Source organism: Octopus bimaculoides, chromosome 23 (assembly GCF_001194135.2).
Source record: "Octopus bimaculoides isolate UCB-OBI-ISO-001 chromosome 23, ASM119413v2, whole genome shotgun sequence".
In the NCBI taxonomy this organism is placed as follows: domain Eukaryota; kingdom Metazoa; phylum Mollusca; class Cephalopoda; order Octopoda; family Octopodidae; genus Octopus; species Octopus bimaculoides.
The window spans coordinates 36,952,378-36,969,680 of NC_069003.1; the positions used below are offsets into that span (position 1 = coordinate 36,952,378).

The following is a 17,303-nucleotide window of genomic DNA, read 5'->3' on the forward strand; positions in this document are numbered from 1 at the left end:
CCCCATGCACATATTAATTAACAGCTGTTAACTTAATTAAGACAGCCGGATTCATTAACCAAATGTATAAGCTTCAAGCATCGATTTACCCTCCTCATTAATTATTTTTCTCTCTGGACAGAAAATAAGCCCAAGTTGAATTCGTTACTCAAGTTAGTTCTTACCAGACAGGAGGGCCACCAATTCAATAGTTTGGAACGCCTTATACACACACACAAAGCTTTTAGCAATGATCCAACGGCTTAACTCAGCAGTTCTTAAATCTTTACATAATACTCTACTGCAAACATTTCTTATTCAACTCACTTTACAAACGACAATGTATTTTCTTCCTCCAGTTCAAAGCAGCTTAACTAAAATAATAGTTAATTATAAGGAAAACGCACCAGATCAGGCCTACAGATGTGGTTAATAGTTGAGAGAGAGTCGGGAAAATACGATATAATCAAGAACAATCTCATTAGAGAAATGCTTTAATTGCCAGAGTTGTTCTTGAATAGAATCAACTCAGCAGGCACTGGTATCCCACCACAAGTGTTACCAATGAAATACGTTGACCATTTATACGAATCACCTGAACTTTTAATGTTCGTGACGGAGGGACTCGGCAGGAAACGTGGACAAGGAATACGCCACTTTCTTTACAGGTACAAGATTATACACACTTTAACCTGCACTATTTAACAAAGCCAAAACAATCATCATCATCATCATCATCATCATAAAAATAAATACGTTAAGGAGGAAAGTACTCGTGGGTAACACATCCGGTAGAACGAGAGTACAGTGATTTAAATAGAGAGAGAGGAGGAGGAGGTGAGAGTGTGTATGAGATGTGGGGTGTCTGCCAAACAAGGTATCGACATTGAAACACAGCAGAACCAGGGTGGCGGGAGGAGGAAAGAAACTCCCCAACAGACACACGTGGGTAAAATGTAGTCTTGGACAAGTTCGCCATACAATTATTTAATAGGAAGAAAGGAATAAATAATAGATACGTAAAAACTATTAAATTTATTAAAACACAATGTGATATCATATGGTAGGTCATCAGACTACACACGGTTTCGAGAACGAAGCCGCCTCGTCCACTATTTTTAGTCTTTAATAAGAATCGGTTAATTAATTATTGGAACGAAGCGAACGTTCCAACACAGAATTTCGCCGCCGGAAGATCCGTCCCTCGTTCGTCTCTCCACATCCACCTTCTTCTAACTATTGGATGGGAGCAGAGATGAAAAAGTGCTAGAAAACCAACATCTTAAACATTTCTTAAAACCGTACAGCATGAAATAAACGTTACATAACTGTTCTAATATTTATTTAGCTGTTTGGGGGAGGCCGACTGACATAGCAACCCATAGGACAACGAGGCTCTATAGCACAACATGCTAGAAATAGTAGCCAAATTTTCTAGTCTTACAGTCCCATTGCTAAAGATTGAAATCACTAAATCCTGTTCTGAAAGTCGAGTGACTAACATAAATTTTACACTGGTTACAAGACCCAAAAAATATTTCTACCGATGACCACCACTGTCGGCTCTACTTCAGTGGAACCGTCCCCTGTATAACGAACACCAACACTGAACCAAAGTTCCAAACTATGGCTATTTGGCATCACACTGTCGAAGGATCCCAAAGCTACCACATGCTGCTGCTAAGTTGTTTTTTTTTTTTTGTAAAAACTCGAGACATAATGATGACAGCGAATGGAGACGTTTTCACCTAACTACACCTGTCCACAAAGAACAACCGCCTACTACACTGGCTCAACAAAAGTGAGAACGTAATGCTAAACAAAGAAAGCGAAATAAATAAATAAATAAATGATCAAAGAGAGAAAAAAAATTCTTTTGTAGCCTGTTAGTAAGTGAAATGGCTGAAAACACGATTAATACGCGACTAACAAAGTAACGCTGCCGAGAGTCTAAATATAGACTTACCTTTTTACCTTACACACTTAAGTAGCTTCACTTTCTTACTACTACTACTACCCCCCCCCCACACACACCAAGTTATCAACCTGGGAGTTATTCATAAAACTTTATAATTAAACTTCTAACGACCAACAACATCCACCGACCTGTGAAGCAACTCTATAAACGCGAGATGAAGAGATGGGTGTTGTGATGTTCATCACCTTCCGGGCATGCAGATCTAATCAAAATGACAATGTTTACATACATACTCTCCATTCCTATTAACATTATACAGTATATATATATATATATATATATATATGATAGATAGATAGATAACGCACCCATTACACTCGGAGGGGTTGCGTTATGAAGGGCATCCAGCCATAGAAACCGTACCAAATCAGACTGGAATCTGGTGCAGCACCTCAGCTTACCAGCCCTGGTCAAACCACCTAACCCATGCCAGCATGAACAATATATATATATATATATACACACACACACACATGAAGCTGTTCCAACGAAGAATAGTAACTGGAAAACTGCAGAATCAGGTCATCAAGAACATTGGTGCACCTCTCAAAGAAAAGTTAATTGGCTGACCACGAAATCTTGCAAGCATTAGTTTCAACTCTTAATGATGCTGCAGTTTTATCAACAGTGCAAAATTGGGCAGTTGAATTTAGGAGGGGAAGGGAGAGTCTTGGAGATGAGAAAAAGGGACTGGATGTCCTGCAACTGCCACCACAAAGGAAAATATTGGTTGCATTCACCATATGCTGATGGATGACAGGAGATTGACTCTAAATCAAATAGCCAATGCTGCTAGCATAGCCTGTGAGAGAGTTGAGAATATTCTGCATGATGAACTGGACAAAGGTTTCTGTTCACTGGATGCCACATCTGACATCTCATCAGAAGTGCACCAAGCTGATCACATCACTGGTAAATTTGACATTGTTTGGGGCAGATCCAGCTCGTTTCCTTACCCAGGATTTATACTGGCTTCATCACTTTGAGCCAGAAAAAATGGGACAATCCATGCAGTGGAAGCACCCCTCCTCACCTGCCCCAAACAAAGCCACGGTTGTTTCATCTGCAGGGAAGGTGATGGCCTCAGCATTTCGGGGATGCAAAAGGCATTGTGTTTATTGACTATCTTGAAAAAAAAAACCCCAGACCATCAATGGAAAGTACTATGTCAAACACCCAGGAAAACTGACAAAAGGGGTCTTGTTTCATCAGGACAATGCATTCCTTGAGAGTATCTTGGTCAGACTATGAACCTTTCGGCCAACCCACATACTCTGACAATCTCATTTGAGGTACCATAGTCCAAGAGGCTATGAAATACGACTTTTCCGTTGACACAATCAAAGGTTTTGAAATAACCCATAAATAAAACCGATTCTTGTCCCTTCGACAATTCTGTGGTTAATGTTGATCTGCCATCATGGAAGCCATTTTGGTTCTACCTGAAGAAGAGACCAATATGAAAGGAAATTATATCAAGAAGCCAAGAGGTGTAGATTTTTGAGGCAAGAAGTGAGGATATGATTCCTCTGAAATGAATGGAGATCATGTTTCTTTGAAGACTTTGAGAAGGCTGTCAGTTTGTTTTCTTTAGAGATCTGGTTACCAAAATCCAAAGATGTTTGTGGAAGAGAAGATGCTTCCAAATGATGGCTGGGTGCTATCTGCTACTTTGTGGTTGAAGAAATGATCATCATTAAGTTAGGTGCTGCACAGTTCTCCTTTAGTCAGTTTTTTTCCCCTCTCTTGCTTTGCAAATCATTAAAGACACCCTCTTCTTGATAAGTTACAGCAGAGCTGGCCCCAACACAGCGATATGCTTGCTTTTATTATGGAAGGTGTTAAACCTATATTTTAGTCTCCCCAGTGGACTCAGATTGCTGGTTTCTTCGGTTCTTCTCGAGCCTGTTGTTACCTGCTTATTGGAAGCAAAGGCTAGGGTCTGCATTCTCTTCTTTGAAGCATTTCCAGTGTTGTGTGTCTCAGTTTGGGGTGTCTATATATATGCAGCACTGTTATTATCCTCAAGTCTGTCACAGAGAACGATGGTTTTGTTGTCTACAGCAGCTGTAAACTCCTTGCATAGGTTAGCATTACCTGCTATTTTTTTCCCCACTTGAGTAGTTTCATAGAATTTCTGATTAGTATTTGGTTCTTGTGGCATTTGCATAAAATAATTCTGGTCATATTTAACATCCTCCCCCCTTTTAATGCTAATAATTCATTTCTTTGTAGTTGGAATATAACTCAAGGCTGAGTGCTGGAGTTGTGTTAATTGTAGCTGTTTGTTCCTGATAGAACTGGGAGTTCATTCTATGGGCTTCAGCAGCAGGGAACCATGTTTACTGTGTTTCATGACATACTCAACACATTTCTTCATGCTGATAACAACATTAAGGGACTTTTGGAGAAAATACTTTTCCAGTGGCAGCATTCCTCTTATTCTTTCTCTTGCATGTGTAACTCTGCCATGGGTCATAACAGAACTGGAAGTAAAGTGAGTTAATTCCATTCTTAATATCTGGGGTTTCCCAACGTTAGACCTTGGCGCACACACACACACACAAGCACGAGTATGTTTAAGAGTCTCACCTCCTAACATTGTTTTGGAGTTTACAGTGAAGTGTAACCCGAGGCAAAGTGGATCAGGGAGATGGAAACCAAAAGCTTGTTTGGATACATGTTTGCACTTCTCCATCATTTCCCCCTGGCTTTGTATCCTTGATGTATGGAACAAGATATCCTTTATTTTGTAAATCAGATAATGATTAGTGACAGGAAGAGAATCCAGCTGTAAAACAATGCATCAATAATACATTCATCTAACCCATGCCGGCATTGAAAAACGGATGTAATAACAAATGAACTAGTCTATGCAAAAATGGATTTTAATCAGAATTTCTGACCACAAATTGATCAAGCGGATTGGCGGCTGGGTAATCTTGGATTACAGGCTTCTACATAGTTTCCGTCTACACAATTTTACTCACAACGTATGTGCTAGCCCCAGGCTACAGAAAATGAATTTTATCCAACATGCCATGCAGCAGGATTGAAACCAAGAAAACTTCTTAACCATCCAGCCCCACTGCACCTAAAAAGAGGATTTGGTAGACACACCAAAAGTCCATTTTCAGTGTGTGCGTGTGTGTATATGCTTGTCCAGACACGATGGTTGTAAACGAGCATCACCACCATACAGGTGAGGTGGTTTGTCTCCAGACTTCCATAAGAAAACATAGGAAAATGTTACCTTGCTTAGGAACTGGTGAGGGTTGGCGACAGGAAGGGCATAAGGCCACAGAAAACCTGCTTCAACACTCGGACTATCTTTTCCTGAATGGCATATCAATTGCAGTGAATTCTTGAGATCATTTCCCTTTCTCATTCGGATTTGGAACCAATTGCTAACAAGCGATTAGTTTATCCTCTCAAAAAGCAATAATTTATCTTGTAGGTTATTTAATATACCTTTATTATAGACACGCACACACACAAATGTATACCCCCCTTCCACCATCGACTCGGTTTCTTTTATAACGACAGAAAAACACTTTTTTTTAGTAGAAATTTTGCAGTGATATTCGAGAATATAGAATACAATTAGATTGATAAAATTTAGTAAAACATTACCCCCCCCCCCCAAAAAAAAACTTGTTTAGAACATCAACATTACGTGATCCACACTCTCTAAAAACGTATTTGCGCAAAACGTCATTAAAAAAAATGCAATTTAAAAAGAATTATGAGGAAACAAAAGAGGGGAAGAAATGATCCGAAACGCCTCCAAAAAACAACAAAAAATATATATTTTAATGTTATCAAATTAATGGCAATTCTCACCCTCGGAAACGTATCTAAAATTTCATAAAAATACACAGCACTTTTGAAGAGACTATGTGGAATGGAGGTGTTATAGAAGTAGTTTGATTTTTTTATATAGATGTAGTTTATAGGATCGCCTCGTAACCACGTGGTTTTAGGTTCAAATCCTAATGCGCGGCTCCATTAATAGCACCGGAGAGACCAAGCCTTTGTAAATAGACGGAAATTGTAAGAAGCCTGTTGTGCGTGTCTTTGAATGTCTCAAACCGCTAGACAACCGGTGTTGGTTGGTTTGTTTTCGTAACTTGGCGACTTGATTAAAACAAGTACCGGGGGGTCAATATGATCGACTAAATCCTTCAAAGAGGCGCTCCAGTATGGCCTCTGGCATGAAGTATAGAAAAAAAATACATAAGAACAGTATACATGTATGTATAAATAAATACACACACACACATAGCTGTCATACGATTCTGGCGTTACTAAGAATCCGCAAGCAATAAGTTTTCACTTCAACATCTTGAGGTGCCCAGCCTAAAGATTTCTTCGATGCAAAAATTGTTTTTTAATTAATTTCCTTTAGCAAATCACAATTAAAGTTTACAATAATAAATCAATATATTCCTATAATTTTTGAAAGAGTAAAATTTCTCCTCATAGGGTTTTTAAAAATTTATTTTTAGAAACATATTCTGTGTTCTTTTCACAAGGAGGAACTTATTCCGTTTATCATTTTGTCCACGTTTTTTTTTTTGCTACGTCCTGTACCCAGATATGCATCTATATATACATGCAGATGTAGGTATGTACATACATATACTCATATATTATTTGTGTGTATATATATATATACATATTATTATATAGTCGTTGGTATGTACGTATCTTATTACACACACGGCACTCACATTTAGCTCGAGATACAATTATAGCTTATTCCAGAATCCCTAATACACATTATAGACAATAAATGCACGTTTAATGATCAATATATATTTAGATTCACACACATATTTATCTTCCTACACCTCTGCCCCACATGTGACCGAACGGCATTGACACTTTTCCCCAAAACCTGAATCCACGATCATCTTTTTTTTTTTTTTTTCTTTTTTTGTAATTTTTATCTCGACTCAGAAAATAATTCTGGTATCTTTTTTTGCCCTTTCTGAAAACAAAAACATACTGTAAATATCAAATAGACGACGGGCTGTACGTTAATCGATGGCTATCTGTAATTTCTAGGCCCGTGTTAAGGGTGTCAGGGTACTTACCCGAAGTTGGTGAAACGAACAAGAAATTCCACGAGGGGCGAACGAAGAGAGACGAAGCCAAGACTGGTGACGTCACAACTAATGGACTGATAACCCCGAAACTAAAGTACACACTGCAAATAAAGATTCGTTTTTGGAAAGTTATTGGTGTTTTAATTTATATTTTAATATTTAATAGAGTATCTATGGGCATTCAAATGCGTTACATAAGGGTGTAGGTTTGTTGCAGTTCGAGAAAACAGTAATATATTTGACTTTCATTGTAACTCTCCTCTCTATCCCTCTCTATATGTATTATTTATAATCATGCAAATTTTAAAATATCAATAAATGCATAGAATATAGTAATTAAAGACTGCTTAAGGGTAAAAAGGAGATGTTTTAATTGTTTTGTCTATTTATCCAGCCTTTTTATTGATTAATTTTATCGTTTTCAACTTAGCGCCATATGAATAGTGGTAGGAAGAGGAGATATATGAGTAGTAGAAGTAGAGATTAGAGGTTATATGTGTTGGATGTCATCAACGTCACTATATATTGGCGGGAAAGTGTGTTGAATAGAGAAAAGGGAACCGGACGGGATTGTGCTGAGTTTCAGATAAACAACGGGGAATAAAGGAAGAGAGAGAGAGAGAGACGTAGAAAAGAAACCAAACCTCCTACTGAGAATTAGGAAAAGAATAACAAAAGCCGAGTCGAAGTCGGAAGTTGTTTGTGTCTCAAAATCCAGCAGCTATGTCTTCTGTCGCAGAACCATCCAGTTCCGCTGCCAGTGGCTCTCCCAGTAAAGAAAGGTAAGAGCTACAACTATCAAAGTCATTGCTAAAGTAATAAGGCAGACTTTTGGTGAATTATGAATTATTTTCGCAGAATTTAATGTAAATAGTATTAAGTCTTTGGACAACTTCTTCAACGGACCCATCGCCGAAAGTGGACCCAGGAATCCGGTTTTGCCGGCATTTCTGCTTCCACTTCCTTCACTTTGTTTCTTAACGCCTTTCTTTCTGTCGTCGACGTATGATCTCTCACTCTTTCTCTCTCTGTATGTATGTATGTATATATATATATGATATATATATATATATAAATATATATATATATATAAACCTTTTATACACAACACAAATATTACAGTCATTGCATAACGACCCTCTTAGATGGCGATAGTGACAATTTCTCACTGTTCCTTTTCCGTTTATTCAATTCTCTCGCATGTTGTTTCGTGAAGCGGTATAAATGGTGGTCGGTTTGTTTATAGTTCCGTTTTACATCGGATAACGAATTAGCAAAAGACAAACAGAATTGAAATAAGCGATGCTTATGAATATAAACATGATAAACATTAAATCATAAAATTATAATCCTTGTGTAGCTGACATCGTGATATTTACCCCATGGTGACAAAAGTATATTCTCAAAGTTACCCGTAATGACCTGTAACGAGCATTCTGGTGGATGGTGCTCCAACTTGGCCACAGGATAGTTATATTGTAACCTCCATCCTTCTTTCGTACGTCTACAAAAGATAATTATCTGGACAACCTCGCCCACATTCAGTTTCCTTCCTTACCATTATTTCCAAGATCCACTCATTCTAATCCACTTGTTAATTAGAGGTTTTAAGCCTGGTTAAAATAGACTTTATTTCTAATATTTTTCTCATCAGGAATTGTCCCGCTTCGTTGTTATTAGAAGTATTTTGGGTACTTTTTCAGAATTCCCCCTTGTACTCGAACTGGCCGTGTATGTCGGCACGGTTTCCGTATTTGTATCAGAAATGAAACATTGCCGTGTAAATCTTCATAGCTTGCTATCCATTTGTCTGTTTCGATCATAATTAATGTCCCTTAGTGTGTGTTTGAATTATATGTATATAATAGGTAAACCTACACACTCCGACTTTCTCCCCCTTCATAACTTTCATAAAATTGCATCTGATGTGTATCGCTATGTATGTGTGCATTGCCTTCCAATGTTTCTCTTGCCCTTTCTTACATTAACTTCCGATATAATCGTTATCTACTCCACCTGAAAGGTATTTTTTTGAAAATGTGATTAATAGAAAAAATTCATTTCTCTGATAGTTATGAGGAAACCAAATCGGGGGGTGGGTCTCACTTGTGTAGGTATGGCACACACACACACACAAACAACGTGTTTGTCTTAAGTATGGCTTAACCCCAGACCCTCGATCACGCACCACATCTGTGCCCGTATAATTTTTCTTTTCATTAATTTTTTGATTTCAGAGTTGAGGTGATGTCAAAAGCTGTGAACTTGATGGGCCAAGGGAAAAGAAATCTAATCTGTGGAGATGTTCCAATGGCTGTTACTCAATTTGAAGAATCTTGTCAAATTCTGTAATTATTTTTTTTTTCTTTCTTATTTTTGTTATTAGAATAGTAGAAACAAGTAGAGAATTAGACTAAACTGGACCTTTTCTTTGTTTTGAGTTCAATCCTTGTCGGGGCAATATAATATTACTTCGGCTGTTCTACTCTAGAAAAACTTGTTTCCTTTACCACAGAGACCTAGACACATGGTGTGTGGGAAGGTTACCCTTCTGCTGGCAGCAGCATTTTGTTTTTATCTTTTTAATACTGAGGTGAGTTGTTGTACAATGGATGTAATGACGATTGCTGAGCTGCTTTTTGGTTTCTTTGACAGGGCCAAGTGCTATGGAGAGATGGCATTTGAATGTGCTGCTGCCTACTTCTCTTATGGTCATGCCTTGCTAGAATTGGCCAGGCTAGACTCGAAGGTCATTGAAAGTCTTGAAGGTAAGTCGTCGATTGTTGCCAGTTGGTTGTTGTTGTTGGTTCCTTGTTCTGCCATCTTTTATCCCTGGATTGGTTCAGGGAAGGGTTCCGCTCGTCTTGGGTGGACAGTTATTGACATCAGTGGTTAGGAAGTCTGGGCAACTCAGAGTGGAACAAATATGCATAGGAGGTATTTCTATTCCAAGGGATTCCTTTATGTATTCCAGCTGAAAGGTTGTGACCATGCTGGAGCACTGCCATTTGGCACCCAGTACTTAACTGGTATTTATTTTGTGATCCCGACACGATGGAAGGTTGAACTCTGAACCTAACGAGCCAGAAATACCACAGCATTTTGCCCAATGGGCTGACAACTCTACCAGGGGTTCACCAATTCACTTGAAATCTGAAAATTCTTGTTTGCTCTGCAACATACAAGCTTTGCTAAATGGATCGAGTGATTTTGTGTGTGTTGGTCACGCAATAAAATGCAAATTTGTTTGTTGTTTATATATAAAAGCAGTATCTCTTAGTCAGCTATGAATGACTGCTTCAGTATCTGTTGCTGATGAAGCTTAACAACACCAAAACTGGAGTCTAGCGGTCCAATTGTTCATAGCCCAGTGATATCTCTTTCACACACACCTTGTCTGTCAGGAAAATATCTTTCCAGAGATAGATTTTGTGGGGAAGGTCTTCATGTTAATTTCACATCCCTAAACTTTGAATGTTTTACTTCTGTAGCTGAAGCAGCTGCTGCTGAAGCGGAGGAAGACGACGACGACGATGATGATGATGATGAAGAGGAAGGAGATGATGGAGAAAATGAGAAATCTGAAAAAGATTCAGGTAAGTTTCCATTCCTCCTATTTAATCTTTTTAAATGGTAGGCTATGGTTTGAAGGTGATTTTGCAGATTCTTAATCCATTCAGCCATCATTCCCTTGTTTAAACATGTAACCAAATTTTTTGTTTATCATTTGTGAGTTTCTGAAGCAAATATTTCATATTTAAAACTGCTGCTCAAAACAAAATCTTTAAAGTACATAAACGTTGCAAAATTATGGATTTCTAAATGGAGCGGCACTACGAGAGAATTCATTCCATGCTTTTTATGTAGACTGGAATTTAGCAAAAACTGAATATTTACAAAGTCAGGAAGAAGATGTTACAGTTAATAAGAATGCAACTCAAACATTGTACTGTCTGTTGTTTTGATTCTTAAATAAAACTTTTGTATTACAAATCCTCATGGAGATTCAACTTAACTACATTGTCCTGTAGTGTTACCAATATCTCCTGGGTAATCTGTTAGCTTTTGCAACCAATTTCCTTCGTGTTAGGATTTCTGTAAACTGATTAAGGACTGGAACCAATTTTGTTCCTGAATTGGTTGAGTTTCAGATCTTTCTATAATATTTAGATAAATATAAGCGTGTCTGCATATGCATGTTTCTAACAGAAAAAGATGATGGTGCTTCTTCTAAAGCTGCTTCCAAAGAGGATGAAGGAACTGGAGATGAAGATCGGACGGACAATTCAGAGTCTCTTTCCTCACAAGACGAGGCTGTTGAAAATCAGGAGAAACCAGAAGAAAAGGATCCAGAGGAAGATGAACATGTGAGTTCCATTTTGATCGTCACAAAATGCTCGCATCCACTCCGTCTTCTCCCCCTCCCCTCAATACTGACCATGAATACTCAAGTTCTCTGTGGCACTATTTCATTCTTTGATTTTATGTTCACCTTCTCCCTTCACACCATTATTTCACATATTGGGTTCTTAATGTTCCTTCACTTAATTAACTGAGTGTTTGGTCAACACAACAGTATGCATACATCATGATGCATAGATGGCTATTTTAAATATTGCTTTGTATCAGATTTTGATTCAGCCAGGTGGCTATTTGCAACACCAGTGACTATTTTATTCATTGATTCCTATTTTGGTGGCAATGAATCCTTGTCCAGGCAAACAAGCTTGGACAAATAATTCATCACTTCTTTCTATCTTGTTTTCTTTGTTGTTGTCAACCAGGATCGTGTGTGTTAGTGGCATAATCTTAATATTTTAAACTGGACAGATCAGGTGATCGACATCACCACATTTGACCGGTCTGACACTGGGCCTCACAGTGGTTGTGCATTTCTTACATTTACATCCCCTCCATGCCCTCCCCTGCCTCAGTCCAGCCCTTCCTGGTCACTGTATCAACTGCCTGATGATATTTAGTAACTTTTCTATTTCAAAGGATGCTGGTAATGATGTTACAAATCTCCAATTGGCCTGGGAGAGTCTGGAACTTGCTAAAATAATATATTTAAAGTAGGTTTATTATTATTGTTTTGTTTTTTTTTCCCCTTTTTCATTGCATGTGTGTCTGTTTATATATTTGAAATTGTGTTGGCTCGTTCACTTTTATCTCCCAAGCATAAAACAATGCCTTGGCGCTACTGCTTTTAGTGGGAAAGGTACAGATGTGGGGAAAGAATAATTGAATGGCAAAGCTGGTGGTGAAGGTACATGGCTCAGTGGTTGAGGTAGTCAGCTCAGGACTTTGATTTCCGGAGCCTAGTTAATGTGAGATTTATCTGGTACTGTCACTTTAGGTGTTGTTCGTAGCATCTGAGCAAATAACCTCGGAATGACTCATTCCAGGCAGGAGCAGCTTTAAATGTTCTGAATTGTGAACATGTAATTGTACACATTTCATCATGTGTCCAACATAGAACATTGCCTTCTCACGTTGGATATATTGGCCATTCTCAGATGAAGTATCCAAGTCTTTGAACACCTCTGAATCTTTTGTTCTTCAGTCTATTAATGGACATACAAGAAATGAAATGTGCTGGATGGGCTTCACTGAGATTGCTTATCTGTAAATGCTGAAAAAAAAAGATCCCTGCTTATCTTTAAGACTGTTTAAAACACTTTTGAGTAGATTGCTATTGTAGGATGAGGGGGTGTTCGAAATTAGGCTGGAATTAAAAAATATTTTTAAGAATGTTTTGTCTTTGATTATTGAAATTTCTGCTCTTGTGTAATTGTTTTTCAGGAGAAAAGATAAAGAATCCCAATTGAAGGCAGCTCAAGCCTACTTAAAGCTGGGCGAAGTCGGTTTGGAAACTGGTGAGTTCCTGAAAAAAAAGTCCTTTAAATTTCCTTTGTTCTGTCACGTGACCTTGATGGTTGTGATTTAGTCGCCTGCCACCTCGGCTTATTTAGTAAACTTCCCATGACTAATGACTGTTGATGTTTTTATATCAGTCATCCGTAAGCAGGAAATATTTCCTGCAGAAGTTGTCTTGAATATTCAAAATGATTTTTCAATTCTTGATTCTCAGAGGCAGATGGAATATTGCTTTTTCTGTAAACTTCTTCAAGCCCACTGTTGGGCATAGGGGTCTTTTTTTCACTTAGGACTGAGAATCCTATATTATTACTACTAATTGGACTGCTAATACTAATGATAGTTTTTAATTTTGGGTCAAGGCCGGCAATTTTAAGGCGAGAGACAAGTCAATTACTTGGACCCCATTGTGAGACTGGTACTTTATTTTATTGACCTCCAAACAGATAAAAGGCTAAGTTGACCTTGGTGGAATTTTTACCTCTGAACATAAAGAACCGGAGGAAATACCATTTCAACATTTTGTGTTTAACCACCATCCTAGTCTTTTCTTCTGGAATCTTCTCTTCCCTCCTCATAACTTTCCTGTAGGTGTTGACCAGTAACAGTTTAACATTATCAACTTTACTGGTCTCGGAGGGTCTGCAAGGGTCAGGGGTGCTGTGCCTTGCCTCCAGATTCGGCAAGTAAAAAAAAAGAAAAAAAAGGTGTCTAAAATGTTTAAGTAATTGCCAGTCGTTCCATTGGACTTATTCACAAAGAAATTTTGTCATTGTTTGTCTATTTTTTTTCTAATTTCTCTGTTAATCAGGTCGTTATTGTGATTACTTTTTTTTTTCTTTACTTTCTCCGGTTGCAGGTCTTTATGATTTGGCAGCAGAGGATATCAAAGAATGTCTTAAAATTCAGAAAGAACATCTAAATCCAGAGGAAAGAGAAATAGCTGAAACGTATCCTTGTTTTTTTTTCCTTCTGAAAATAACAGAAAAATAAGGATTTTTTTCATAAGTAGGGAAGTCAATAAAATGTGGTTTGTTCGGGGGTTCGGTTCCCAATAAAAAACACTGCAATAAACAAACCATCTCCATTCACTTTGTAATTAGAACAAATGGTAGATTTATTTGCTCATAGCTATGAAACTTTCACCATCACATGATTTCTGGATAATCTCAACTTGTACTTTAGTATCTTAACCTCGGTCACTGTCATTTGTGTACAGGGAAACAGTTTATGAATTTAATCTGATTTTTTTTTTTTTTTAAATTAGTATTTTTGTGATTTGGAGTGGTGTAAGGAAGATGGTTGTACTTGGGAAAAGAGGGAGCAGTTATGTCTAGACACCTTTTTGTAATTTTAATTTTCTCTGAGACACGACCCCCTCTGGGTGTTTATAGATTCTTTAACAGTCTTTCAGTTATTACCAGTTGGGGTTAGTCCATGTGTTTGCTAGTAACCATGATTCTGCAGTAGAGAATTTCAAAGCAGCAATTTCAGTTATAGAAGCCAAAATAGGTGTGTATATTTTTTCTACTATTTCTATCTCCCCACCCGTTTTTACTTAGAAAATATTTGGTTATAAAAGAAAAACAAAAATTGTCTTTGATATCAAATGTTTCTCAATGAATACAGGGAGGAAGAAGAAAAAAACACGTTTACTGTCAATTTTTTTCAGTTAAAATGTTTGTTAGTTTTTGAACTTTAAAGATTTGTATACAAACACACCTGATTTTGAAATGCCAGATTTTAGATTAGTTGGTCATTGGTGGGATCTCCACAAATGGAAAGAAAACCCTTTAAACTGTTGTATCTATGATTATAAAAATGATATTAATGCATTGATTTTTGTGTTTGCAGATAAATTAAATAAATCTAAAGAACATTTAAAAGACAGCACAGGTAAGTCATTGTTTTAGCCGAGTCACATTAGTTGTTGTTTCCTTTTGTGATTTCCAGGACTTAGAGTCAACCTAGCTAGGCTCAAAGTCCTAATAAGTAGGAAGGTAGACAAAACACAAACCCCTTCAGGTAGCTGGCCCTGCTCGATCTGTAGAAAAGGCTTAAGTAGAAACTCTATAAGATGTACCCAGTGTAAGCTATGGACACATAAGAGGTGCAGCAATATCAAAGGAAGGCTAACTCTGCTTGCGAAGAAGACCTGTTGAGGCAAGTGAAATCGAAATCGAACCAAATTCTACGAATTGGTACCCATGCCAACCTTTCCTTCATTGGACACTAAACTCTGCTTGCAAAGACCTGTTGGGGCAAGTGAAATCGTAATCGTGATTGAACCAAATTTGATGTCTGGCAGTGAAAGAGTTTAATATTCGAAGGGCAGATAACTGTTGAAACCAGATTCTTCTTCCATTCGGTTGTCGTTACTGTCAGCAGCCTTTGAAAGCCTGTAGCAATTACAGGCGCTGCCCATCTCATTGCCTAATGCTCTCCCAGTTAGAAATGGAGAGAAAATCTCTCAAATCACCTTCAAAAATTGAGATGATCAAAGCTGGAATATTGTTTGTTTGTTTTTTTTTTTTTCTTTCATAATTCTGCCCAACCAAGGTGAAACATCTAAGTAAAATAGTCTCCTTTCTCTCCTTCAAATTAATCCCTCCCATTAAATGCTGTTTCTGCTGATCTTAAACACAAAGCTTTTTGAAGGTGTAATTTGAGGAAGATGTTTAGCTCTTCTTTTTAGCAAGCAATGAAATTGCAGACACTCTTAATTTGGTTTTCAAGGCAAAAGCCTTTTTTTTTAAAAAAAAAAGAGTGCATCTATGACGTTATTCAAAATGGGTTAAACAACAATGTTAACTTTTTAGTGTTTTAATGGACTCGGTAACCTTGTTAGTCTTCTGGTATCAAAGATCTGTCTCAGCCATGTCAACCAACAAGTCTTCCGTTCGACATCAAACAATTGTTTTTAACTGAATTTTTTTTTTACTTTTATTTATTCAGAAACCACAGATGTTGAAACCGTATACAATGCTCGGACAGAAATCAAAGAATTAGAAGAAATAGTTCCAGACATTACACAAAAGGTACAGATTTGTGTGTGTGTGTGTGTTAGGTCAATAGTAACTGGAATTATATTTGAAGAGGTAAAGTAGTGAGTTGAAACCTAATGAAAGTCCAGAAATCTAAGAATATTGATCATGTTCTTTGGCAACAAGTAGTCAGAATGTTCTTTAAGGTTTATTTTTCATTCCCTAGTGGATGAAAGAAGGAACCTTTTCTAGTCTAGATGATCCCTGACCCATCTACTTGTGACATTTTGTACTGAAATATATTTGTTTTTTAGATTACAGATACAATTGAAGAAAAGAAAACGGTTGCAGATTTGAAGGCTTTTGCTAAAAAAGAGGCTGCAGAAAAAATGGTAACTATGTTTGTGATTCTAGTGTAGCATAGTTAATACTTTGCAGTATTTTTAAGAGCCTGAGGTGAAATCTAGCCAAAGTCTTTTGAGTAAAGTATTCTTAAGGAATTAATACAATCTTGATGTAACAGGCTTGAGTTGACTCTTGACTCTGTTGGTTCCTCTGTTGTCCTAAATGACTCGATGACCAAACTGCTCCCAGTTTGGCCGAGTGGACAATTTGCAGTATTTTATCCTCTGTAATCCTTGTTTTACTACTTTAACAAGTTTTGATATAAACCCTTTTCTTACCATATTTTTGGAATACTCTGCCTTTTTGAGAATGGTGAAGAATTTAATAAAATAGTTTTTTTTTATAAGTTTGTATCCTAGTAGCAGGAGTTGTGGGTTGGCATCAAATGGTTGGCATATAAAGACCAGCTCTGCTTGCACTCGTACTGGATATGCTACAGGTTATGGAAATAGAAACTGCAAAAGAAATATATTCCACAGGTTTTCTGTTTATTTCATATTGTCTGTGTCTAATCTGTTATGTTCTAGTAAATAGCAATGGTAATAGTTGTTGCTGTTATAAAATCCATCCAAATATTGGCCACATTGTTTCAATGAAGCAGTGGCTATTTTCTATGGTTTACTATCAAATGGGTTTAATAAAAACAATCGACCTTTTTTTTTTTTTTTTACTTTTTTACATTATCTAATATAAAACCTTCCATCAAAATTTCATGTTAAATTGTCCAAACACCAGCTTAAACTATTTCACTAAATTCCTCATTAGTTATAGAATTAAAAAAAAAAAAAATAGGCATCGTATTTCAAATGGAAATGTGGAAACAAAAACGGTTAAGCATTTTCTTTCCACCATATCTTGGAGTTTATATAAACTTTCTAAATCTATTTTTTTAATACAGATGTCTTCTTCTCTGATGGGTGCTGGTAGCTCTTCAGGTTTTGCTGGTCCCAGCAGCAGTACCAGTGGCAG

The 17,303-nt window shown here is 37.2% G+C and overlaps 2 protein-coding genes across 2 annotated transcripts in view; one reads left to right on the forward strand and one right to left on the reverse strand.

Annotated features, from left to right (window-relative positions):
* Window positions 1-7,161, reverse strand: part of LOC106869004 (transcription factor BTF3 homolog 4) — a 12,797-nt gene extending 5,636 nt beyond the window's left edge. Inside the window, exon 1 of the mRNA XM_014914495.1 lies at window positions 7,057-7,161. The gene's annotated coding sequence lies outside the window, so the exon portion shown is untranslated. The remainder of the gene's footprint in view (window positions 1-7,056) is intronic.
* A 630-nt stretch (window positions 7,162-7,791) lies between these two features.
* LOC106869013 (protein HGV2) lies at window positions 7,792-16,348 on the forward strand. Its single transcript, XM_052975968.1, has 11 exons — window positions 7,792-7,850; window positions 9,306-9,416; window positions 9,724-9,836; window positions 10,560-10,664; window positions 11,239-11,435; window positions 12,545-12,693; window positions 12,871-12,944; window positions 13,805-13,903; window positions 14,650-14,841; window positions 15,901-15,983; window positions 16,244-16,348. Exons 1-11 carry the CDS (start codon window positions 7,792-7,794, stop codon window positions 16,346-16,348), a joined length of 1,287 nt encoding a protein of 428 aa, XP_052831928.1.
* Window positions 16,349-17,303: the final 955 nt, after the last annotated feature.

Bases quoted from the DNA above. Each gene is read 5' to 3' on its own strand.
- LOC106869013 (XM_052975968.1), top strand. From the start codon at position 7,792: ATGTCTTCTGTCGCAGAACCATCCAGTTCCGCTGCCAGTGGCTCTCCC. The intron at 7,851-9,305 runs GTAAGAGCTACA...TTTTGATTTCAG, and splicing joins GGCTCTCCCAGTAAAGAAAG to AGTTGAGGTGATGTCAAAAG. The intron at 15,984-16,243 runs GTACAGATTTGT...TTTGTTTTTTAG, and splicing joins TTCCAGACATTACACAAAAG to ATTACAGATACAATTGAAGA.